General features: G+C 30.7%; 1 protein-coding gene across 1 annotated transcript in view; it reads left to right on the top strand.

The window, feature by feature from the left end:
* The first annotated feature begins 1,267 nt into the window (after nt 1–1,267).
* LOC111627826 (palmitoyltransferase ZDHHC3-like) overlaps nt 1,268–20,589 on the top strand; it is a 53,451-nt gene continuing 34,129 nt past the window's right edge. The window contains exons 1-2 of the mRNA XM_023371476.1: nt 1,268–1,460; nt 14,142–14,439. Of these exons, the coding sequence (XP_023227244.1) occupies nt 1,441–1,460; nt 14,142–14,439 (318 nt within the window). The 5' untranslated portion in view covers nt 1,268–1,440. The remainder of the gene's footprint in view (nt 1,461–14,141; nt 14,440–20,589) is intronic.

The following is a 20,589-nucleotide window of genomic DNA, read 5'->3' as shown; positions in this document are numbered from 1 at the left end:
ACATTACATTATACATTAAATACAATATAGATTAAAATAAAAAAGTATAAAAGTTCTTCGAAGGAATTTGTTTTCGAAGAACTACTTTTCTTTGATGTGTTTTGTTAACCGCTTCTGACAAAATAATTAACGATGCTAGAGTATGTTGTTCCAGAACTTAACATGAAGATGCTCATCAAAGCCGCAAGGAGATTTCTTGAAAAATTTTGAAGGTCTAGATAGAATTCGAATCTGAATTCTATTTAAATACTTTCAGATGTTGATAAGATAATTTTTTTTTATTGTTTGCGCCTTGAAGATACTAAGAAGGTTTATTTTAGTCGTATCCAAGTTCACAATTAAGCGGCCGAAGTGATGAGAAACAGAATCGACATATCCTGCAAAAATTCTTGAATTCCTGATCGGGACTCAAACTCGGCTTCCTACAGCGGCAGGCTGTTGCCTTTTTACCGCCTTGGTCATTCGGCCGTAGCTGAGGTACAGTCGACCCCCCTATAATTACGGTCCCTATAATTACGATTCCTATAAAACTACGAAAAAATATACGTATTTTGGAAATGTTGAGTCGGATTAGTGTAGAATCGATTAATTTTATGGAAGAAAATCTTTCAATCAGCCGTAGTCCGTAAACTTGACACGTGTCGGGCTGTGATTGGAACGACTTGTAAGAAATCGGACTCCTAATAAATTGGAACGTATCTATATCTTATAGGGGGGTCGACTGTATCTTATTGAGTAGTCATTCGTTCTTCTTTTTAAACCGATATAAACTGATAACAAGAAGCATAGCTTACTCATTAATTACACATAAAATATTTGTAAAACGGTTATCCATTTAGTATGTCGGTTTCTATGTCACTGCTAATCGATACTGTGAATTGAAGATATATGCCAATTTCAAACATTTTAAAATGGTGTTTTTTAATACTTTTACTTTGAAATAATAGATCAGTTATCTTTCATCAAACTGACATTTCCTGACAGAAAAATTTATGATAAAATGAGAATTTTAGTTTGTAAACAATAATTTCGATCACATCGTAAGCAAATTCCGTATAACAAGGAAAAATGTCGTTTTAATTAATACATTTTGAGATCGTAAAAAAATTACGTATTTCATATAATCATTATAAATTAATTTTATATTATTATAGTACTTAATTTATAATGATCAAAATTCATATTAATTCGAGTAATTTATGTAATTAATTATTATTATTAATTTTTAATTTAGAAGAAAATGAAATTTTAACAGAGGGCGGTTTTTGTTATGTAGAGTTTCGCAATATTTCTTCAAAAGTTGTTGGTCACTTGGTCAGTGATTAAAAGTAAAAAATTAAACACAAATATCCACGAAAATTATAATGATAAAACTTATATTTTAATTTTGGTAATAATGTCATGATAAAAGTTTAGTTAAAACATTATTTCCGCCATGAAATGGCAATGAGATTGGATTGGTAAGTTTTACTTTATTTTTCCTTTTCATTAATGATGAATATACACATATTGTCTTATCTATCACTGCCTAAATTATAATTTTTACTAATAAAACAAGATAAATATATTTACATTAGTATGAAATACTTCTCTATTGCTTTCTTCACATTGATGTAAACAAATACCACTTAAATGGTTGATCCTAAATGTTTAAACAATAAAATTTACATAAAAGAAAGCAATATTAGATGAAACTACAGATTTTGATTGCCGTATTTGATAATTGCACAATTGACATTTAATTTTCTTCTGGTAAAGTACTGTGGACGTAAAGTAATTTAATTGGTAAAGAATTTGGAACTTTTGTCCATGCTGTATTCATTTATTTATGTTGGTAAGTGTCTATTCAACTTTGCGAGTAATTCTGTTAGCAATAATGTTGTTGTTATTGTATTCAATTTTTTAATAAAATTTTTAAGAGTTAATAGAAGACATATTTTTGATCTTACCATTCAGTCTACTATTAAATTTTGAAAAAATCATATATATATAAATGAAATAATAAAAAATTTCGAAGTTTTAAATTCTTTATATTGTTTTGGTTTAGTTTTAAATTACTTTTATTTGTGATTGAAATAAATTTTAGCTGCTGTCTTTAATAACATAAACATGCATTTCTTATTTACTTGTAGAAACAACTTATTTCCAAGTATCATAAACTTAAGATTATTATTCTGCTGAAATGTTTACAGATGAGTTTTTTAAAATTCATTGTAAAGTATGATAAAATTTCAGCAGTACTCTATCAGAGAGTTTTTATTTAATTAATTGTTTCCTTTTATATACAATGCTCTAAATTTATTCTAAAGCATTCTATGTAATAAAAGAAGCACAGTTAAAAAATACACACCGTAACAAACTCCAGCAAAAATTTTCACTGTTTGAAAACATAAAAAATTTTGTTGGAGCTTAAGGAGGATATGTTTTTAATTGACTTATTTCTCCAGTTGCAGTTATTTTTGAAAATAATTTTAAAACATTTTAAAAACAATGATATTGATAGATACACTGAAGAATTTAAACAATTTCATTTTTCTCTGATTACAAATTGTAATAAAAATTCTGATTGGTAAAGTCAGAAAAATGATAAATTTTTTTTTATTTATTTTTGGTGTACTTATGGCCTTTGCCTATCAATGTGTTAAATGTTATTTGGGAAAGTTGAACAATATAACTGTCTTAGAAAGTAGAGATTTAAGATATCTTAAATTTTATCTTAATGAATTCTTTTAATGTAGCATTCTAAAATAAAAATATTTATTATAAATGAACCTTACTTTTTTTTAAAACACTGCATATTTTTCAAGAATAATATTGTATTTATTCTGATAATTGATTAGAAAAGACAATAAGTAATAATAATCATACTTGTCATGAATATGGATTGCAATGGATGGCATTAAATCTCTGATCAGCTAATTACTGCATTACAGGAGGTCCTTGTTAGTTCAAAATTCAAGGGATGAAATAATCATGACTTTGAATTATTGAGTTTCTAATTATCCAAGATTTGCATATTTCTGTACAATATGCCAAATTCTATGTAACTGATGTAATTTATTAAGCAAATGGAATACAGATACATATACAGAATGCTATTTTTGTTAATTAATTAATAATAATAATATGCAGGTAAACTGCAGGTAAACAGCACATGTCAGATGAGAACCTTACAGGTTGCCAGATAGGTTTTATTAAAAGTAAAGCAGAATTCTTGGAAATGTAGCCTAAATTATTTTTAGAGAGGCTCAAAATGTAAGTTGCCCAAATTCTCAAAGTAGTATCTATCTTATTCTGCTACTTGTAGCTCAATCTTGTAATCCCGAAAACGTGTTTTAAAATGTTTGTATTGAATTTTAATGCAAATGACGTTTTGACTAGTTTAGTGATTGTAAGAAACCTGGGTTAATGTTACCCTACGTATCGAACATGGTGTTGGTTGCCAACTCGGTCGGCGCTTCTGGTTGCCATCTTGTTTGCGAACTCAGCGGCTGCGGCGGCGGCTCCTACGCCCCCCAAAAGTGAAACAAATCGTATTACGAAATAATAATATTTCATAATTCTTTCTTATTACTAAAACATAAATACATATATATAAAGTAAAAATAATGTGTAAAATTTTTTTTTTTTTTTTACTTACGTTCGCATGCTTCTTTCTCTCTGTGTTTTTTTCCTACTTCTTGCGTGATGCCTTGTTTTTCCTTTTTTTCCCTTTTTGTTCCGCCGCGTTTTCTCTTTCTTCTTACTTTTATTAACGGGAGCAGCAGGCACGGTCTCAGGCCCTTCCTATAATGGTAATCTTCCGGATCCGAGATATGTTACTCTTAAATGTTGCGCAAAAATGTAGAAACATTCGCCTGGTTTTTTTGAGAGCCAATCGTGGTATTTTTTCCCACCACCAATTCATTCTGACCCAATTCGGAATAGTCACTTTCGAGAAGACGGAAAAAGACCCGGGAGATAGTATGTCCCTGCCAAAACTCTCTCTGGAGGTAACGTCCAAATCACTCATTCGGAAGAAAAATAACGAATGGGGGGAAAAAACAAAAAAAGACGCCTTTGATTTAAGCGACACGCAATGGAGAAAAATTTCAACATGGGATAAATTATTTTTTCGTACATAATTGGTTATCCAAAAAATAAGTTATCCGAACAACCCCAGTCTCCAATTGATTCGGATAAACGACGCTCTACTGTATTACGATAAATAAAACTATGTTTTTATATTGGAACATGGTGTATACTGCTTAAAATATTTAAATACTTCTCACCTGTTAACGTGTAATAAACATGCTATCATATGTTTACAAAAACCAGACAGCCCCGCTTTGCATGTGCATTCTCCCTGTAATTGAAATGTATTAAAATGCCAATATCTGAGATTGCAACATTAAAGCAACAACATGAACTTTGGTGTTGTTGTTAGAGTTTAATCCACAAAATATGATGTGACCAGCATCCAAAACAGCTTCACCTTCTACAAGACAACGTTTCCTGTTGCCGATATAGTCTAGAATTTGACATAAATTCAATGATTTGTTATCCATTTGGTCCTCGCAGTAGTAGTCACTGATAGAAACTGAATTGGCTCAGGCACTGAACAAACACGTGGTCAGTTCCTTACCTGTTTCGGCAGCCATCTTGGCTCAAAAACAGCGCCCTCTGTAGGATTTGGCACTTGCCAATCTCTCACACACGAAGAAGAAAATCTTTCAGCAGAGGTATAGCTAGGGTGGGGCAAGTAGGTACGTGCCCCAGGCACCACTTGCAGAGGGGTGCCAAATGGTCTCCAAGACAAACAAGATTTGTTTCTGGAGGGGGCGTCAATATAGTGTCGTGCCCTGGGCACCAGTTATGTTTACTACACCATTGTCAGTCAGTCGGCCATGGCATCTGATGTTGTATTAGCTTATATATATGCTTGTGATACCCATGTTGGGCAGCTACGCGGAGTATGTACGCTAGTTTGGTATCCCGAGCCTGGATGTTAGACGAATGCATAAAGGCTCTTCTGATTAATGCTCTAAAGGTTGCAGATTTATATATGCTTGGATCACAGGACTTGGCAGGAATGTAGGATGATGTGGATCCGGGTTTATGATATACCAAAGTATTGATTCCCGAGCTTTCGACCTTAATGCTTATATCCAGAAAGTGCACTTCTGATGGGCTCGATTGTTCTACTTCTAATGTTAGCCTGTATAGGTTATTGTTAAAAGGATTGACAAAGGTTGCTACATCTGGTGTTGTTTTCCAAAAAACAATGATGTTATCTATATACCTCCTCTGTAATTGGATGTTGGGGTGGTATTGAGGGAAGACTCTGTTTTCCAACTGCTGCACCACCATTTTACACAGATCCCCAGAAACCAGCCTGCCCATGGGAACTCCCTTACTCTGTGTGTAGATCTTGGCATTAAATTGGAATACAGAATTATAACAAATTAAGTGCGCCAATTCTAGCACTTGGTTGTGCAAAGTGTGGTCCCTGACTATACGGAATAGGATGTCCCTAAGTGCACAGAATGTTGGAGGGAGCTCAATGGAGGGGTAGAGGGACGTAAAGTCCAACACGGTGATGTTACAGGGCAAAGTGACTTCTTTCAATTGAGCTATAAGTTCCATTGGGCTGGTGATGGTGTACTGGTATCCTTCCAGGTGTGGAGTAAGAAGGGTGTGCACTGCTTTCTCAAGCTTAAGAGTATAATATGAGTATAATATTTACTCGTAAGCTTTCTCAAGCTTATGAATAAATACTGAATGCAAACTATCAGCAACTATATTGTCTCAGTGTTGACATATTCGTTCAGAGTAATATGTTAGACTCAGAACTAGAACAATTCCAAAGGAAAATATGAATAATCTTTAAATGCAGGAAACCTACTGGTGTTTCAATTAAGACTATCAAATGGTAAACCTGAATTTGTCTTATAACCAAGTCTGTTTTAATCAGGAGGCAAAATGCAGTTGGTACAAATACTTTAATTTATTTTTATTGTTTAACAGTTTTTAATTATTCTTTTTTTTTAATTTTATTACTTTTTTTGATTTTTTTAAGTTTTGAAAATTGTTTAAAAAAGAATTTTTCACAAAAACTGTTTGAGGAGTATTTTGTGATATCAGTGAGAGATAGTGTTGCCACCTTTTCAAATTTGCTGACCCGGACGGCAGATCAGGTTTGTTCGAACATAAGTGCTTGATGCATGCGCAATGTCATTTTACAATGTGAAGAATAATGTGCTAGATAACTTATCCTGTAGACATGTATGATTGTATATGCAAAAAAGAAAGGTTGACAAGTTGTGCGCCACACGTAACCAGATGAACATGGCAGAATTGCAGACAAGTTTCAGTGAGTGAGTTCTTTTGCTGTTAAAATAGTGTAAATTTGTAAAAATATTTGCAAGAACTTTGTTTCATTGTAATTTCACAATTTCTACGAAATTCCCAGACAAAATTAATAGTTCACCCAGACAGTGAGTCAATAGAGAGGTTGAGGCGCACGTTTTAAACGTGTACGTGTGACGTTCGGCGCTGCTTTCCCGTAAGCCGAAAAGTTTGACGATGGTGTTTGAAATGTCGAGCGTGATTCCACCGACTATCCAAACGCCATTGTCAAACTTTTAGGCTTATGGGAAAGCGGCGCCGAACGTCACACGTACACGTTTACACGTTTAAAACGTGCGCCTCAACCTCTCTAATTCCGGACTGTCTGGGTGGTAACACTAGTGAGAGATGTACATGTAAATATTGGAGTGTTCTTCATTGGTAGTTTAATTTTTATTGTATTTATTACTTTGTTCTTTGTTTTTTAATGTTGAATATTAGCCTGAAGAGGGGATGTTTTAATCCTGAAAAGCATAGCAATAAAAAATTTTTTGCCAACTGAACTTTCTTTCAATTAAAGCAGACTTGGTTATAAGACAAATTTGGATTTACTGTTTGATAGTCTTAATTGGAACACCAGTAGCTTTCCTACATTGATATGATATAAAGTCTGCCATAGTGATTTAGTTTCTAAATCATTGCATATATAAAACACAACAAATCATTCATAGAAAGGCTGACTCATCCTCATGAAGAGGGAGGATAAAGCCACATAGATAATTTAAATATTCACTACAAACAAATACAGATACTGCAAGAGTTATTCTATAGAAGATAAGAAACAGCACAATTGCACAATGCTGTAATTTCTGCAGACCAAAAAAGTACATCATTAAACTTACAAACACTGACCTGGATCTGGTACAGTACACGAGAGAGATATATACACTATCAAACAACCTTGGGCTTGAATGGAGCTGCATGATAGTCATCCCAACCATCTATAATATAGTGATAGACAGCACGCTAATCATTTGTTACAAAAACTTTTACCATATAAGCGTTAAATTATATAATTTAATGCTTATATGGTAAAAGTTTTTGTAACATCCCAACCATCTCAACCAAGATCATATTTGACAGAACATGTCAATTGGTTAACTCATGGATGCCTCTTGAAAGACAGAAGAATTCACAATTACCATACAAGAGCAGATCATAAATACAAGAAATACAAGAGCAGATCATAAATACAAGAAATCAACACAGACTGCTTACACCTACGTAACCAAACAGAAAACATAATACATCAAAAGCTTGTCCACAAATGCAAACTTCTATTCACTCAGGAACCATACTACAAGTACTGTACAAAGCTCAGAAGGTCATAGAACACACACAATATACTATGACTATGCCACATACAAAATAACACATTACAACAGATCAGACATCACAGCCATTGACAGACAAACCAAAATCATATACATCATAGACATAATTTAGCTGTTTCAAACACTGACAACATACAAAATACATACACTAAAATCCAATGACGAGTTGCTTAATTTCCCAGCAACATTTAGTGGCACCATCTGTTACCACATTTTATTTTTAAAATCTTTTTATATTTTTAACTATTATAAAATGGCAAAAAGCTTAATTTTGAGGGTAGGGATGGGTTTTATAAAAATTGTAAATGCTAATAACAAATAAAATCATTATTAAGTCCAACCCTACTGGAGATACACATGACTTTTATCTCCTCACCCCCTTGACCTTAACCACTAAAATTTTATAGCATCACTTCCTGTAATACAGAAATCTCCCTGTAAACTTTCAGAAATTTTTGACAAAAGACAGGAGTTATTAAGCTTCAAAGAGGGTGGAAAAGTTATTAGCTTTTACAGTTTTCTACAAAACCCATCCCTACTCTTAATTTTAAGCTTTTTGCCATTGTAATAATTAAAAAAAGTTTTTTAAATAAAATATCATAATAGATGGTGTTACCAAAATTTTAAATGTTTCCAGGAAATTTAAGCAACTCGTTGCTAGATTTTTTAACTTAGAAATTAGGCTTCTTAGTTTATTGGTTGCCAATAAAATTTTCTTTGCTCTCTGTCATACTTCATGCCCTATCCTATTACTGCCTAACTGAGCATTCATGTCACCCATAAGTTGTTTCATGTCATGACTAGGAGTCTCATTTAGTGCGTCCTGCAGTTGGTCCATCTTTATCTGTCTCATCAGCAACATCTGTGGGTTCATATGCCTGAATTAAAATAGTTTTTACATGTCATGATTGAAATTGAGCTGTTATAATCCAGTCATTCACAGGTTTCCAGCCAATCAGTACTGATGTTGCCTCCTTTGACAAGACAAGCCCACTCCTCTTATATGATCTTCATTACAGCCAGAATATAAGATGGTTTTACTTTCACTGATAGTTTTGCCATTTCCTATACATCTTACCGCTCTAATTCCAAGAATTTGCATATCATACTTGCCAAATTCCCTGAGCAACTGGGACAACCTGCCACACTGGTACAGTGTCTGTACATTTTATGTTCTGCTTATTGGTGTTTACTATTGAATTCTGCATTGGGCACAGGACTTATCATGGTTTTGTTCCTGCACCATCATAGATGATGATGAGCTGATAGTATCACACTGAGAATTTTGGTTTTGCTGAAATCTGCTTATTGTTTTTGTAGTGACAGTTTTTACTGGGGCTGTGGAGTCAATCAAGAGGTATTTCTGGCCAAAGGAGTTGGAGTTGGGAAAAATGTGTCAACTCTAACTCCGACATTTCTCTCTTTTTGTTTTCCACAGAAAAATCTTTCAAGTTTAATATTGGAAATTGTCAAAATGCAATTTCTTGATATGAAGATTCTCAAGTAAATGAATGAGGGTTCATTTCGTTTTCCAGATTTGCCTGCCATATGATTTTCAGAAAAATTTTACTAGTTTAAATTGGAAAATTGATAAACAGTGGTTTATTTCCTTTATTATCTCCACTCTAAATAAGTGCTCTCTTTTTCTGAATGAGCCAGACTAATTGATCAGAGTAAAGGTATACCTCGCCTTACGTCGATAATTGGTTCCAGGAAAACGACTTAAGTCGAAAAACGACGTAAGTCGAATTTACTTGTCTCCGAATCTACTTGCCACTAGGCTAAACCATAAATTACCATTCCTGGTTTTGTATTTTATTTATTAATGCATTTTTAATAATATATGGTTAATAAAAATCTATTTTAAGCTTACAAACAAATAAATTTTAGTTTTTAATATAGTACAGAAAAAAGTATTCTAAATTTATGGATGCATGTACTGTAAATAAAGAACATACTAGTATATATTTTAATATGATTTTATGTGCTTTAAACGCTTTTCTAGTGATATTATGACTTCAATATTTGTGGGGGACGGACGTAAAGTCGAATAAAATGACTTAAACTTGATATTTATTTTTCCATATACTTTTTTGACAAACGACGTAACTCGAAACGACGTAAGTCGAGGTATGCCTGTATATATTTTTCTTTTCTGAACAAGGGGCTGAAATAGCTAGATTGCACACTTTTTAATTGGACTAACTTTTCTGGAAGAGTGAAATTGAAGTGCAAATGCAATAGAATAAAGATATGTAGATGTAGAATTTTATCTCCCCTTTTCTCCTCTTATTAAATATTTGTTAAAAATTACATTAATATTTTTATAAAAAAGTTAAGTTAAATATTAAAAATTCTAACTATAAAAGTATTTGGGTAAATGCTCCTTGCAGAGTTCAGAGTAGTATACCCCCTATGAGCACTTCTGCACTCCCCCATAAAATGACTTGGTATTCAATTTTGCTGGAGTCAGTCAACCTACTAAAATTATCAGGAATCTGAGTCAAGTGTTTTTTACTGACTCTGCAGCCTTGATTTCTACAGGGTGAAGTTGCTGGTTCCACACCCAACCCTCCTCTTTTCTCATCTGGGCTTAGGACTGACAATGGCAGAATAAAATAATTCCATCTAACACTTAGAAATTGAACATTTCATATCAAACTGTTTAAATGAAAAAGTTAGTAAATACTCAGAACTCATCCACAAAGTAAAGCATTTATGAAGACCAGATAAGGTATTTATTATCTGATTATGCAGATAAGGTACAGAATATATCTGATTATGTGAATAAGGTTAGGGAAATTAAAACAGTCCTGGAAGAATTTATGATAGAAAAAATATAGCAATAGCCATAAAATGATGCAATAATTTTTTATTTTAATTATAATATCAATAGGTAGCCACTAAGGTTTTCCAAAGTTAGCTTTCAAAAAATATTTATTTAGCCACCCACAACAAAGAACAACTTTTTTATGATGTTACAATAAAATGGCATAGCATCTTGGTTAAGCCTAAAGACATTAATCAGGGAAAATTTGACAATATACAGGGAAACCATGTGTTTTTAAAAGTGAAATTGAAATGTTTATTTTGTTTCTAATTAGTTCACTCACTTACTACATTGTTTCCTACTTACATCATTAAATTTTTCATTTTGTAAGAAAAAACTTACATGAGGCAGTTTCTGACTTTTGGATGTAATACATTCCTAAAAATGTGTACAATAGTCAGAAGTCAAACAATTAAACTTTGTATTAAAAGGAAATTTCATCCCCAAGGAACTAAAAACAAAATAAAATCTCTAGTTAAGATAAGAAAACTCTGACATATGGGGTTGGTTGTTATTCATAAAAAATTAACAAAAATAATGTTAATAGACACTATTTTATTTGTTGCTTATTTGCACAGTGTTCTGTTGCTTTTGAGCCATAATTTTTAGCAAACTGTAGTCTAACAGGCACTATAGAGTGTTGTATTATCATGCAGCAGGCATACCCATTTTTGTCAACCTTTCCAGGCTTTTTCTGCCTAACCAGGTTTATTCAACATCTCACAATATAAAGATAATTGTTTTTCATTCTTTAAAAAATCAAATAGCAAAATTCTTTTGAAATCTCAAAAATGCTTGTCATGACTTGGCAGGCAAAACCTGTTTGAACTTTTATTGTATGGATTTAATAGAAAACTAAATGGTGACCAGTGTTTCCACATTAGCTTATTTATCTGCTATCTTTTTTTTTTTTTTTAATGTAAAGGAATACTGTTTACAAATGATAGTACTTTTACTTAGTTCTTTAGCTATATTTAAAATAATACTGTAATAATATTACTAAACTTAAAACAATCAGCACTTCATATCTAGAAATCTAAAAATGCAGTGGCATGCAGTAACATTTGATGATAGGGAAGCTGTGTTTCCATAAAATTTTAAACAAATACTGGAAAGTCATTAATTACTTTATCATAAAAATCACTTGTTGATTCCATCAAAGTATTTAAAAGCTCTTTGTCTATTCAAAGTAACACTAGTGACAACAATCTTTCCTCTGACTGAGCGTTCCTCATGAATGTATGAATTTGCTTCATGGTTGAAAAACTGTGCTCAACAGATGCACTCGTAAAAATTAATGATATTAACTCATATAATTCTTTTAGTATGTCTTTGTTCAGATCATAATTAATTATAATATTTTTTATGCCTTAGAGTGACTTGCCAATATAACTTAGTCTGAACATGAATATAAATATTGCAATTTACTACATAATGTAGATAAATCAAAAAATTCTCATGCAATTTATTTAAAGAATTAAAACTTACTTCGGAAAATTGTTTTTCATAATATTTAAAATTATTAACATCTAAAAGTGATAAAAATTCTAAAGATTTTATGTCTGAAAACCTGTCAATATAATTATAATTAAATATAGCTTTGTAAAGAAATGTACATAAAAATAACATATTCTTTACTTTTTAAATCTTAAAACAATCCACTTAGTTAAATAGCTCCCTACAAGTGGCTAATGGATAGAATCATTGGAAGAATATACAATATTTTGGTGTGTAGCATCCACATGCTAAACTGTGTGAGGTTGGTGCTCTGTAAATCGCATGCGCGAATGCCTGTAATCTGGCTTCTTTACACGATTCAGATATTTTTGCTGTGGAAGCTGTCCCATATTTGACAATATGGTGCTTCCATTGGGAATATGCGTATACAAATTTATATTTGAATCTTATTACAATCTTATTGTTTTTCACATGTATAGAAATTGTAATACATAATATGGTTATAATAAAATATTAATTTTAAGTAATTCAAAGTACATTAAAATACAAAAATAATTGCACAATATATATTTATACAGTACTTTAGAAAACACAAGGGAAGCAGAGCTTCCATGGAAGGCATGCCACTGCTTTAGTACTTACAGTCAATTCCAAAGACTTTTGCTTATCTCATGCTCTACCTATGCTCTTTTATTCATTGTTTGATGTGGCACAAAGGCATTTGCTGATTGGATGTGCATTAGCAATCAGCTTTAGAAGAAGAAAGAAAGTAGTACAAAAGTAGTTTCTAGTTGCAGTTGCACAGGATTTTGGAGGGGTTTTCTAGTTATTGGGAACAGTCATTGTGGTTGCAGTTGGTGTGCAGCTGGACATTGCAAAATGTGATGAATTATCATATCATCATTTAATATCATTTAATATATATATATAATTAGATCTGATTTTATTTTATAAATAATCAATAATTCAATGTCTATGATGTGTTTAAAAAAGAATTTTTCACAAAAACTGAGGAGTATTTTGTGATATCAGTGAGAGATAGTGTTGCCACCTTTTCAAATTTGCTGACCCGGACGGCAGATCAGGTTTGTTCGAACATAAGTGCTTGATGCATGCGCAATGTCATTTTACAATGTGANTCATTGGAAGCCTTATACAATATTTTGGTGTGTAGCATCCACATGCTAAACTGTGTGAGGTTGGTGCTCTGTAAATCGCATGCGCGAATGCCTGTAATCTGGCTTCTTTACACGATTCAGATATTTTTGCTGTGGAAGCTGTCCCATATTTGACAATATGGTGCTTCCATTGGGAATATGCGTATACAAATTTATATTTGAATCTTATTACAATCTTATTGTTTTTCACATGTATAGAAATTGTAATACATAATATGGTTATAATAAAATATTAATTTTAAGTAATTCAAAGTACATTAAAATACAAAAATAATTGCACAATATATATTTATACAGTACTTTAGAAAACACAAGGGAAGCAGAGCTTCCATGGAAGGCATGCCACTGCTTTAGTACTTACAGTCAATTCCAAAGACTTTTGCTTATCTCATGCTCTACCTATGCTCTTTTATTCATTGTTTGATGTGGCACAAAGGCATTTGCTGATTGGATGTGCATTAGCAATCAGCTTTAGAAGAAGAAAGAAAGTAGTACAAAAGTAGTTTCTAGTTGCAGTTGCACAGGATTTTGGAGGGGTTTTCTAGTTATTGGGAACAGTCATTGTGGTTGCAGTTGGTGTGCAGCTGGACATTGCAAAATGTGATGAATTATCATATCATCATTTAATATCATTTAATATATATATATAATTAGATCTGATTTTATTTTACAAATAAGAGTGATTCTGTTCATATTGATATGATTTTATTCTAAAGATTTGTGATCAAAATTTTAATTTTTATTCAGACTTTAAAACTTATTAGATAGATATATTAATGTCTTTCTGATCATAATTTTCGTAACATTTCTTAATTTTTTGTTAATAATTTTTGAACAACTATATATTATAAGAGTTTTTGCATTTTTATTTGAAAACTTACAAAATAATTTTAATAAATTAGTAAATTATTATAATTTTTAAAATAATAATTTACATTTATTTATCTTCCATAGCAGAAAACACAATCGTGTATCTCCTCAACGATTATCTCCTATATTGACCAATTCAGTAGAGCCAGAGGACAATAGTAATCGATGTTGTGGAGGAAGATGGTGGTTTGTTCATGACATATGTGGTATTATATGTGCTGTGGTAACATGGTTTTTAGTTTTATATGCTGAATATGTAGTTGTATTTGTCATTCTTTTGCCTGGCCCATATCCATATTACAGTGCTGTAAATCTGGTGATATTTCAAGCATTAGCCTTCCTTGCAGTTTCTTCCCATATTCGAACTATGTTAACTGATCCTGTAAGTTGAACAATGCTACTAATTAAAATTTAATTTTATAATATAATTAGTTTGTCATTATTAATTTTGATATTGGGACAAGTTTTGATAAAAGTTAATTGAAAATATCTATTTATTTTAATTTTTCATATTAGGTATTATTACTATTTATAATAATCATTTTGTTTATAAATGATGTTGATAGATATAAAATAATTAAAAGGTTTTATGTATGAAACCACAAATATTTAACTTTTCTGTACTGTTGATATAATTTCAATTTGAATAATGTTAAGTTTCAATTTATATATATTTTATAATAAATTGAACTCTTTTCAACAGCAACAATATACATGTAAATAAACTTCTTTTGGCCACATTTAGGAGCTTGTATCAGGTTTCAGCATTAATCAAACTAGGTAGTCTGATAGTTCAATTAATGTTAACTTGCTTAAAATTAAACTTAAAAATTTTTAAAACTCAGGAAAATTTATAAAACAAAAGTTAATGAAATAACTAAAAATATTAAAATAAATTTAAATTTGATTAACTGTTGTGTTAAACCATGCCAAAACAATTTCCATAGTTATGTAACAAAAGAAAAAACATTGCAATTAATTAAAAAAATTGTAATTAACAGCTCAAAAAATGCAGACAAAATTAAATAAATAAATAATAAATAAAAAAAATAAATAATAATGAATAAATAATTATTCAACAACAAAATCTATATCTGTATTCTATATATAACCAAAGATTAATTATTCAAAAATCAAACTTTTTGTGTCTCCTATTGCTAGAGAAAGATTTTCCTCCCCTTTGTTAATTAGCCCACCAGTGGCCAAGTGCTCTTTGTAACCTGAACACTGGGAGTTTGGTCATGGGTTTACGCCTTGCTCGGATGGGCTGGCCATGTGGAGTTTTCTGGGTTTTTTCCACATCTGTAAGGCCTAAATAGGGGCCAATTTCCCTTAAAATGACCTTCCGAAAGGCATCCCCCTAGGCAGATTGCTCAAGTGTTGCATTGCCATAACTTTACAAACATTCACAAACTTTGTTAATTAACCCTTTCCATGAATTCATGCCAAGTTCACAGAGGAAGTTAACATGTAGTCCTTTCAAGTAACAAATTGTAGACCATATTTGACCTAATGTCACTTACTTACATGCTGCTTCTTTCTAAAGTGTTGGTTCAGTTTTAGTGGTGATGGATCATTTTGCTTTTAATATATATACAGATTGAACATCTATAATGAAATAAAAGTTTGGAAGAATATTCATGTTCTGTTGACATAAAAAGCTTTGAAAATAGATATTTTCCAACCATACATTTATGTAGATAGAATTACATAAATAACAAAATCAACTGTTTAAATAAGATATATAAACAAACAAATAAATGATAATATATAACTGTAAATTTACATAAAAAGGATTACAAAAAATAACAAAATAAGTGATTAAATATGTACTTAAAATAAGTAAATTATGTAAAAATAAAATTACACAAAATATAGGAATTGTGTGAAATATATATTTTTAGTTTATAGTTGCCACATTGTTTTGTAGGGTTATCTGGTATTGATTGTCAAGCTGAGGAAACAGATATGGATTCTTTGTTATTGATATAATTTCCTTTAAGGGTTGCTGCAAATATTCCAGAACACTTTAAGAGTCCTTAGCTTATGGCTATCAAATTCATATTTTAAAATCTTGGCATCAGACCATCAAGGAAATACTCCTGCTCAGTTGCAAACTGCATCAGTGCATGTACTAAGTTTATTTTTGTGAATATCATATTGGTGTTCTTTGAGCCTTTGTATCAATAATCCATTATAAATTTTCTAATGTTCCTTTTTGTTTTTTGCTCATTGTTATGGGTTAATTATAAATAAATAAAACTAAACACACAATATAAGAAAGAAATGCACTATTATTCAATCCAAAGTCAATACTAAAACTAAACTAAAACTAAAACATTCACAACTTGTAAAGATTTTGCATATCTTTTGCAAAAAACATTTAAATTTTTAAACACTACTATTAAGCCTACTATTTTTCCTAATTATTTTTAAAATTCCAAGCATTAATAGTTTCTTAGAATTACTTTGGAATAAAAGTNAATTATTTAAAAAAATTGTAATTAACAGCTCAAAAAATGCAGACAAAATTAAATAAATAAATAATAAATAAAAAAAATAAATAATAATGAATAAATAATTATTCAACAACAAAATCTATATCTGTATTCTATATATAACCAAAGATTAATTATTCAAAAATCAAACTTTTTGTGTCTCCTATTGCTAGAGAAAGATTTTCCTCCCCTTTGTTAATTAGCCCACCAGTGGCCAAGTGCTCTTTGTAACCTGAACACTGGGAGTTTGGTCATGGGTTTACGCCTTGCTCGGATGGGCTGGCCATGTGGAGTTTTCTGGGTTTTTTCCACATCTGTAAGGCCTAAATAGGGGCCAATTTCCCTTAAAATGACCTTCCGAAAGGCATCCCCCTAGGCAGATTGCTCAAGTGTTGCATTGCCATAACTTTACAAACATTCACAAACTTTGTTAATTAACCCTTTCCATGAATTCATGCCAAGTTCACAGAGGAAGTTAACATGTAGTCCTTTCAAGTAACAAATTGTAGACCATATTTGACCTAATGTCACTTACTTACATGCTGCTTCTTTCTAAAGTGTTGGTTCAGTTTTAGTGGTGATGGATCATTTTGCTTTTAATATATATACAGATTGAACATCTATAATGAAATAAAAGTTTGGAAGAATATTCATGTTCTGTTGACATAAAAAGCTTTGAAAATAGATATTTTCCAACCATACATTTATGTAGATAGAATTACATAAATAACAAAATCAACTGTTTAAATAAGATATATAAACAAACAAATAAATGATAATATATAACTGTAAATTTACATAAAAAGGATTACAAAAAATAACAAAATAAGTGATTAAATATGTACTTAAAATAAGTAAATTATGTAAAAATAAAATTACACAAAATATAGGAATTGTGTGAAATATATATTTTTAGTTAATAGTTGCCACATTGTTTTGTAGGGTTATCTGGTATTGATTGTCAAGCTGAGGAAACAGATATGGATTCTTTGTTATTGATATAATTTCCTTTAAGGGTTGCTGCAAATATTCCAGAACACTTTAAGAGTCCTTAGCTTATGGCTATCAAATTCATATTTTAAAATCTTGGCATCAGACCATCAAGGAAATACTCCTGCTCAGTTGCAAACTGCATCAGTGCATGTACTAAGTTTATTTTTGTGAATATTATATTGGTGTTCTTTGAGCCTTTGTATCAATAATCCATTATAAATTTTCTAATGTTCCTTTTTGTTTTTTGCTCATTGTTATGGGTTAATTATAAATAAATAAAACTAAACACACAATATAAGAAAGAAATGCACTATTATTCAATCCAAAGTCAATACTAAAACTAAACTAAAACTAAAACATTCACAACTTGTAAAGATTTTGCATATCTTTTGCAAAAAACATTTAAATTTTTAAACACTACTATTAAGCCTACTATTTTTTCCTAATTATTTTTAAAATTCCAAGCATTAATAGTTTCTTAGAATTACTTTGGAATAAAAGTAGTAAATACTGCGGTGTAAGTAGCATATTTGCATTTATTTCTTCTGTACTAACAAAGTTATATATAGGAAGAAGTAAATAAATAAAAGAAAACTAAATACGAAAACTTTATCTTTCTTATTTCACTTTTCAATATGATATTCAGTTATACATTAGTTTTCTTTTTATTATATTCTGAAGGAAATTTTGCATAATTTGGCAACCCCCCGGTGGACTCCCAGGGGGCCGTGGCCTCCCTGTTAAGAAACACTGATCTAGACCATCACTGATGTGCAATTAACTGATTGCCCCTGAAAGTTGGCTTCTTACAGAAACACAGCTTCCCTATCATAAATATCACAGCATGGCACCGGTTGATTTACATAAATCATTGAACATTTTAATATCTCAATTATTAATTGTATTTTAGAAAAATATACAAAAATCAATTTTTCTTTCCATTTTGACTTATGTAGGCTATATAACTTCAAAATTCTAAAACGTTACATCAATAATGAAATTAATTTTTATTTCATTATTGATGTAATGTTTTAGAATTGTATTTTTCTACAATACAATTAAGTAAGAATTGGATAATTAATCTTACTCCATTGTTTTAAATAGTTATTTTGGATTTTAATATCTATTTCTTAAACTTTTTTCAATCTGATATAAGGGCCATTCATTAATTGCATGTACACTATACAGTTTATTACTTCTACAGGAATTGCATTTTACAACTATCAACCCTATAACCATCCAATGCAGTAAAAATTTCTTTATTCAAATGTTTTCAATTGTGTTAAATGATCTTTCCTGAAGAAGATTACAGGTATACCTCAAGTTACGTTGTTCTCGATTATACGTTGTTTGTCAAAAAATATATGGGAAAATAAAAATCAAGTTTAAGTCATTTTATTCAACTTTACGTCTGCCCATCACAAAATATTGAAGTCGTAATATCACTAGAAAAGCATTAAAGCACATAAAATCATATTAAATTATCTACATTTACAGTAAATGTTAATATAATCATCATAAATCCTAGAGAACAAAACATGAAAACATCTGTGTTCTTTTTCTTAACAGTTTAATATGGGGATATTAGCCGTGAAGGCTCTTTCAACATCTGTGTTTCTGTGTTGTCGTCTTATTTAGCAGTCGTTAAGTGCTCAATATTGGTGTTTTCCACGGTAGTTCCAATATCTACTGTTTGGCATCATTGTCAGCGCCACTTGATATTGGTAAATTTAATATAAATTAGTTTATTTTCTACTGTCGCAAGATAATAACTGTATTTGTTATTTAACCTTACAAAATCATCATATTTTATAATATCTTGGAGCAAAACCACATTCACAAATAAAGAATTCGTGATGTACTGTAAACATTGCCAAATTGCAAACATGTACTGTATGTACATGAATTCATAAATTTAGATTACTTTTTTCTGTACTATATTAAAAATTAAAATTTATTTGTTTGTAAGCTTAAAATAGATTCTTATTAACAATATATTATTAAAAATGCATTTATAAATAAAATACAGAACTGAGAATAAGTATTTGTGATTCAGCCTAGTGACAAGTAAATTCAACTTACGTCGTTTTTCAACTTAAGTCCCTTCTCCTGGAACCAATTATTGACATAAGGCAAGGTATACCTGTATTTAAGACAATTGAAAACATTTGAATAAAGAAATTTTTACTGCATTAGATGATTGTATGGCTATAAGGTTTTAGAGCAATTTTTGACTGTCTATTATGTACAATGGTTTACTTTTGTCAAACCCTCTCTCCTTTAATTATATATATATGATAGCTCAAGGACCTCTGTGATGTTGAAAAAATGATTTTAAAATATTTGTAGATCTTCTATAACTGAGTTTATGCATATGACTAATAAGGGGACTTATAAGGACAAATATTAATACCACTAAAAAGTTCCTGTAGATTAGGGGTCCCCAAACTTTTTATCCCATCGATCCCTTTATAGAATATTTGCCTTCTTATCGACCTCCAGATTAAGTATTTAACAAAAACATTAAATCATTTTTGCATTTCTAATGTTAAGCGATAAGGAGACCCCGCAAAACAACCCAAATAAAGAATTTATAGTTTCCATATTTTATAAAATTCACTCAATAACATTAACAGAAAAAGGAGATATTTTCCACTGATTTATAATCTTAAAAAATAATAGCAAAATTATGGATAGATGGAAATTTGCCTATAGTTCTTAAACCGTACATGTCATAATACATAAAATACACACTTATCTTTGAAAACACAACATTAGTTATATTGGATGAAAAAACCTCTTACTGTCATTTTGCGACTACTACTGAATGCCTTAAAAATATGTAGACATACCTTTTTATTAAAATAGTTGATATTAGTGGGATGGATGTCTCTGAAGAGAAGCAGCAAGATTATTGATATTTGGTTGAAAATTGATAAGTTTTAGTCGCAAATCACCACGGTTTTCCAAGTTCAATCTGTTCCTCTGTTTTGTCAAAATTGCGTTCGCGTGGCTAAAGCCAGCTTCAACCACGTATGAAG

This window comes from Centruroides sculpturatus, unplaced genomic scaffold (assembly GCF_000671375.1).
Source record: "Centruroides sculpturatus isolate CEXI.00-Female unplaced genomic scaffold, Cexi_2.0 scaffold377, whole genome shotgun sequence".
NCBI lineage: Eukaryota > Metazoa > Arthropoda > Arachnida > Scorpiones > Buthidae > Centruroides > Centruroides sculpturatus.
Note: the sequence above shows the minus strand (reverse complement) of the source record. Positions and strands in the feature narration are given on the sequence as shown.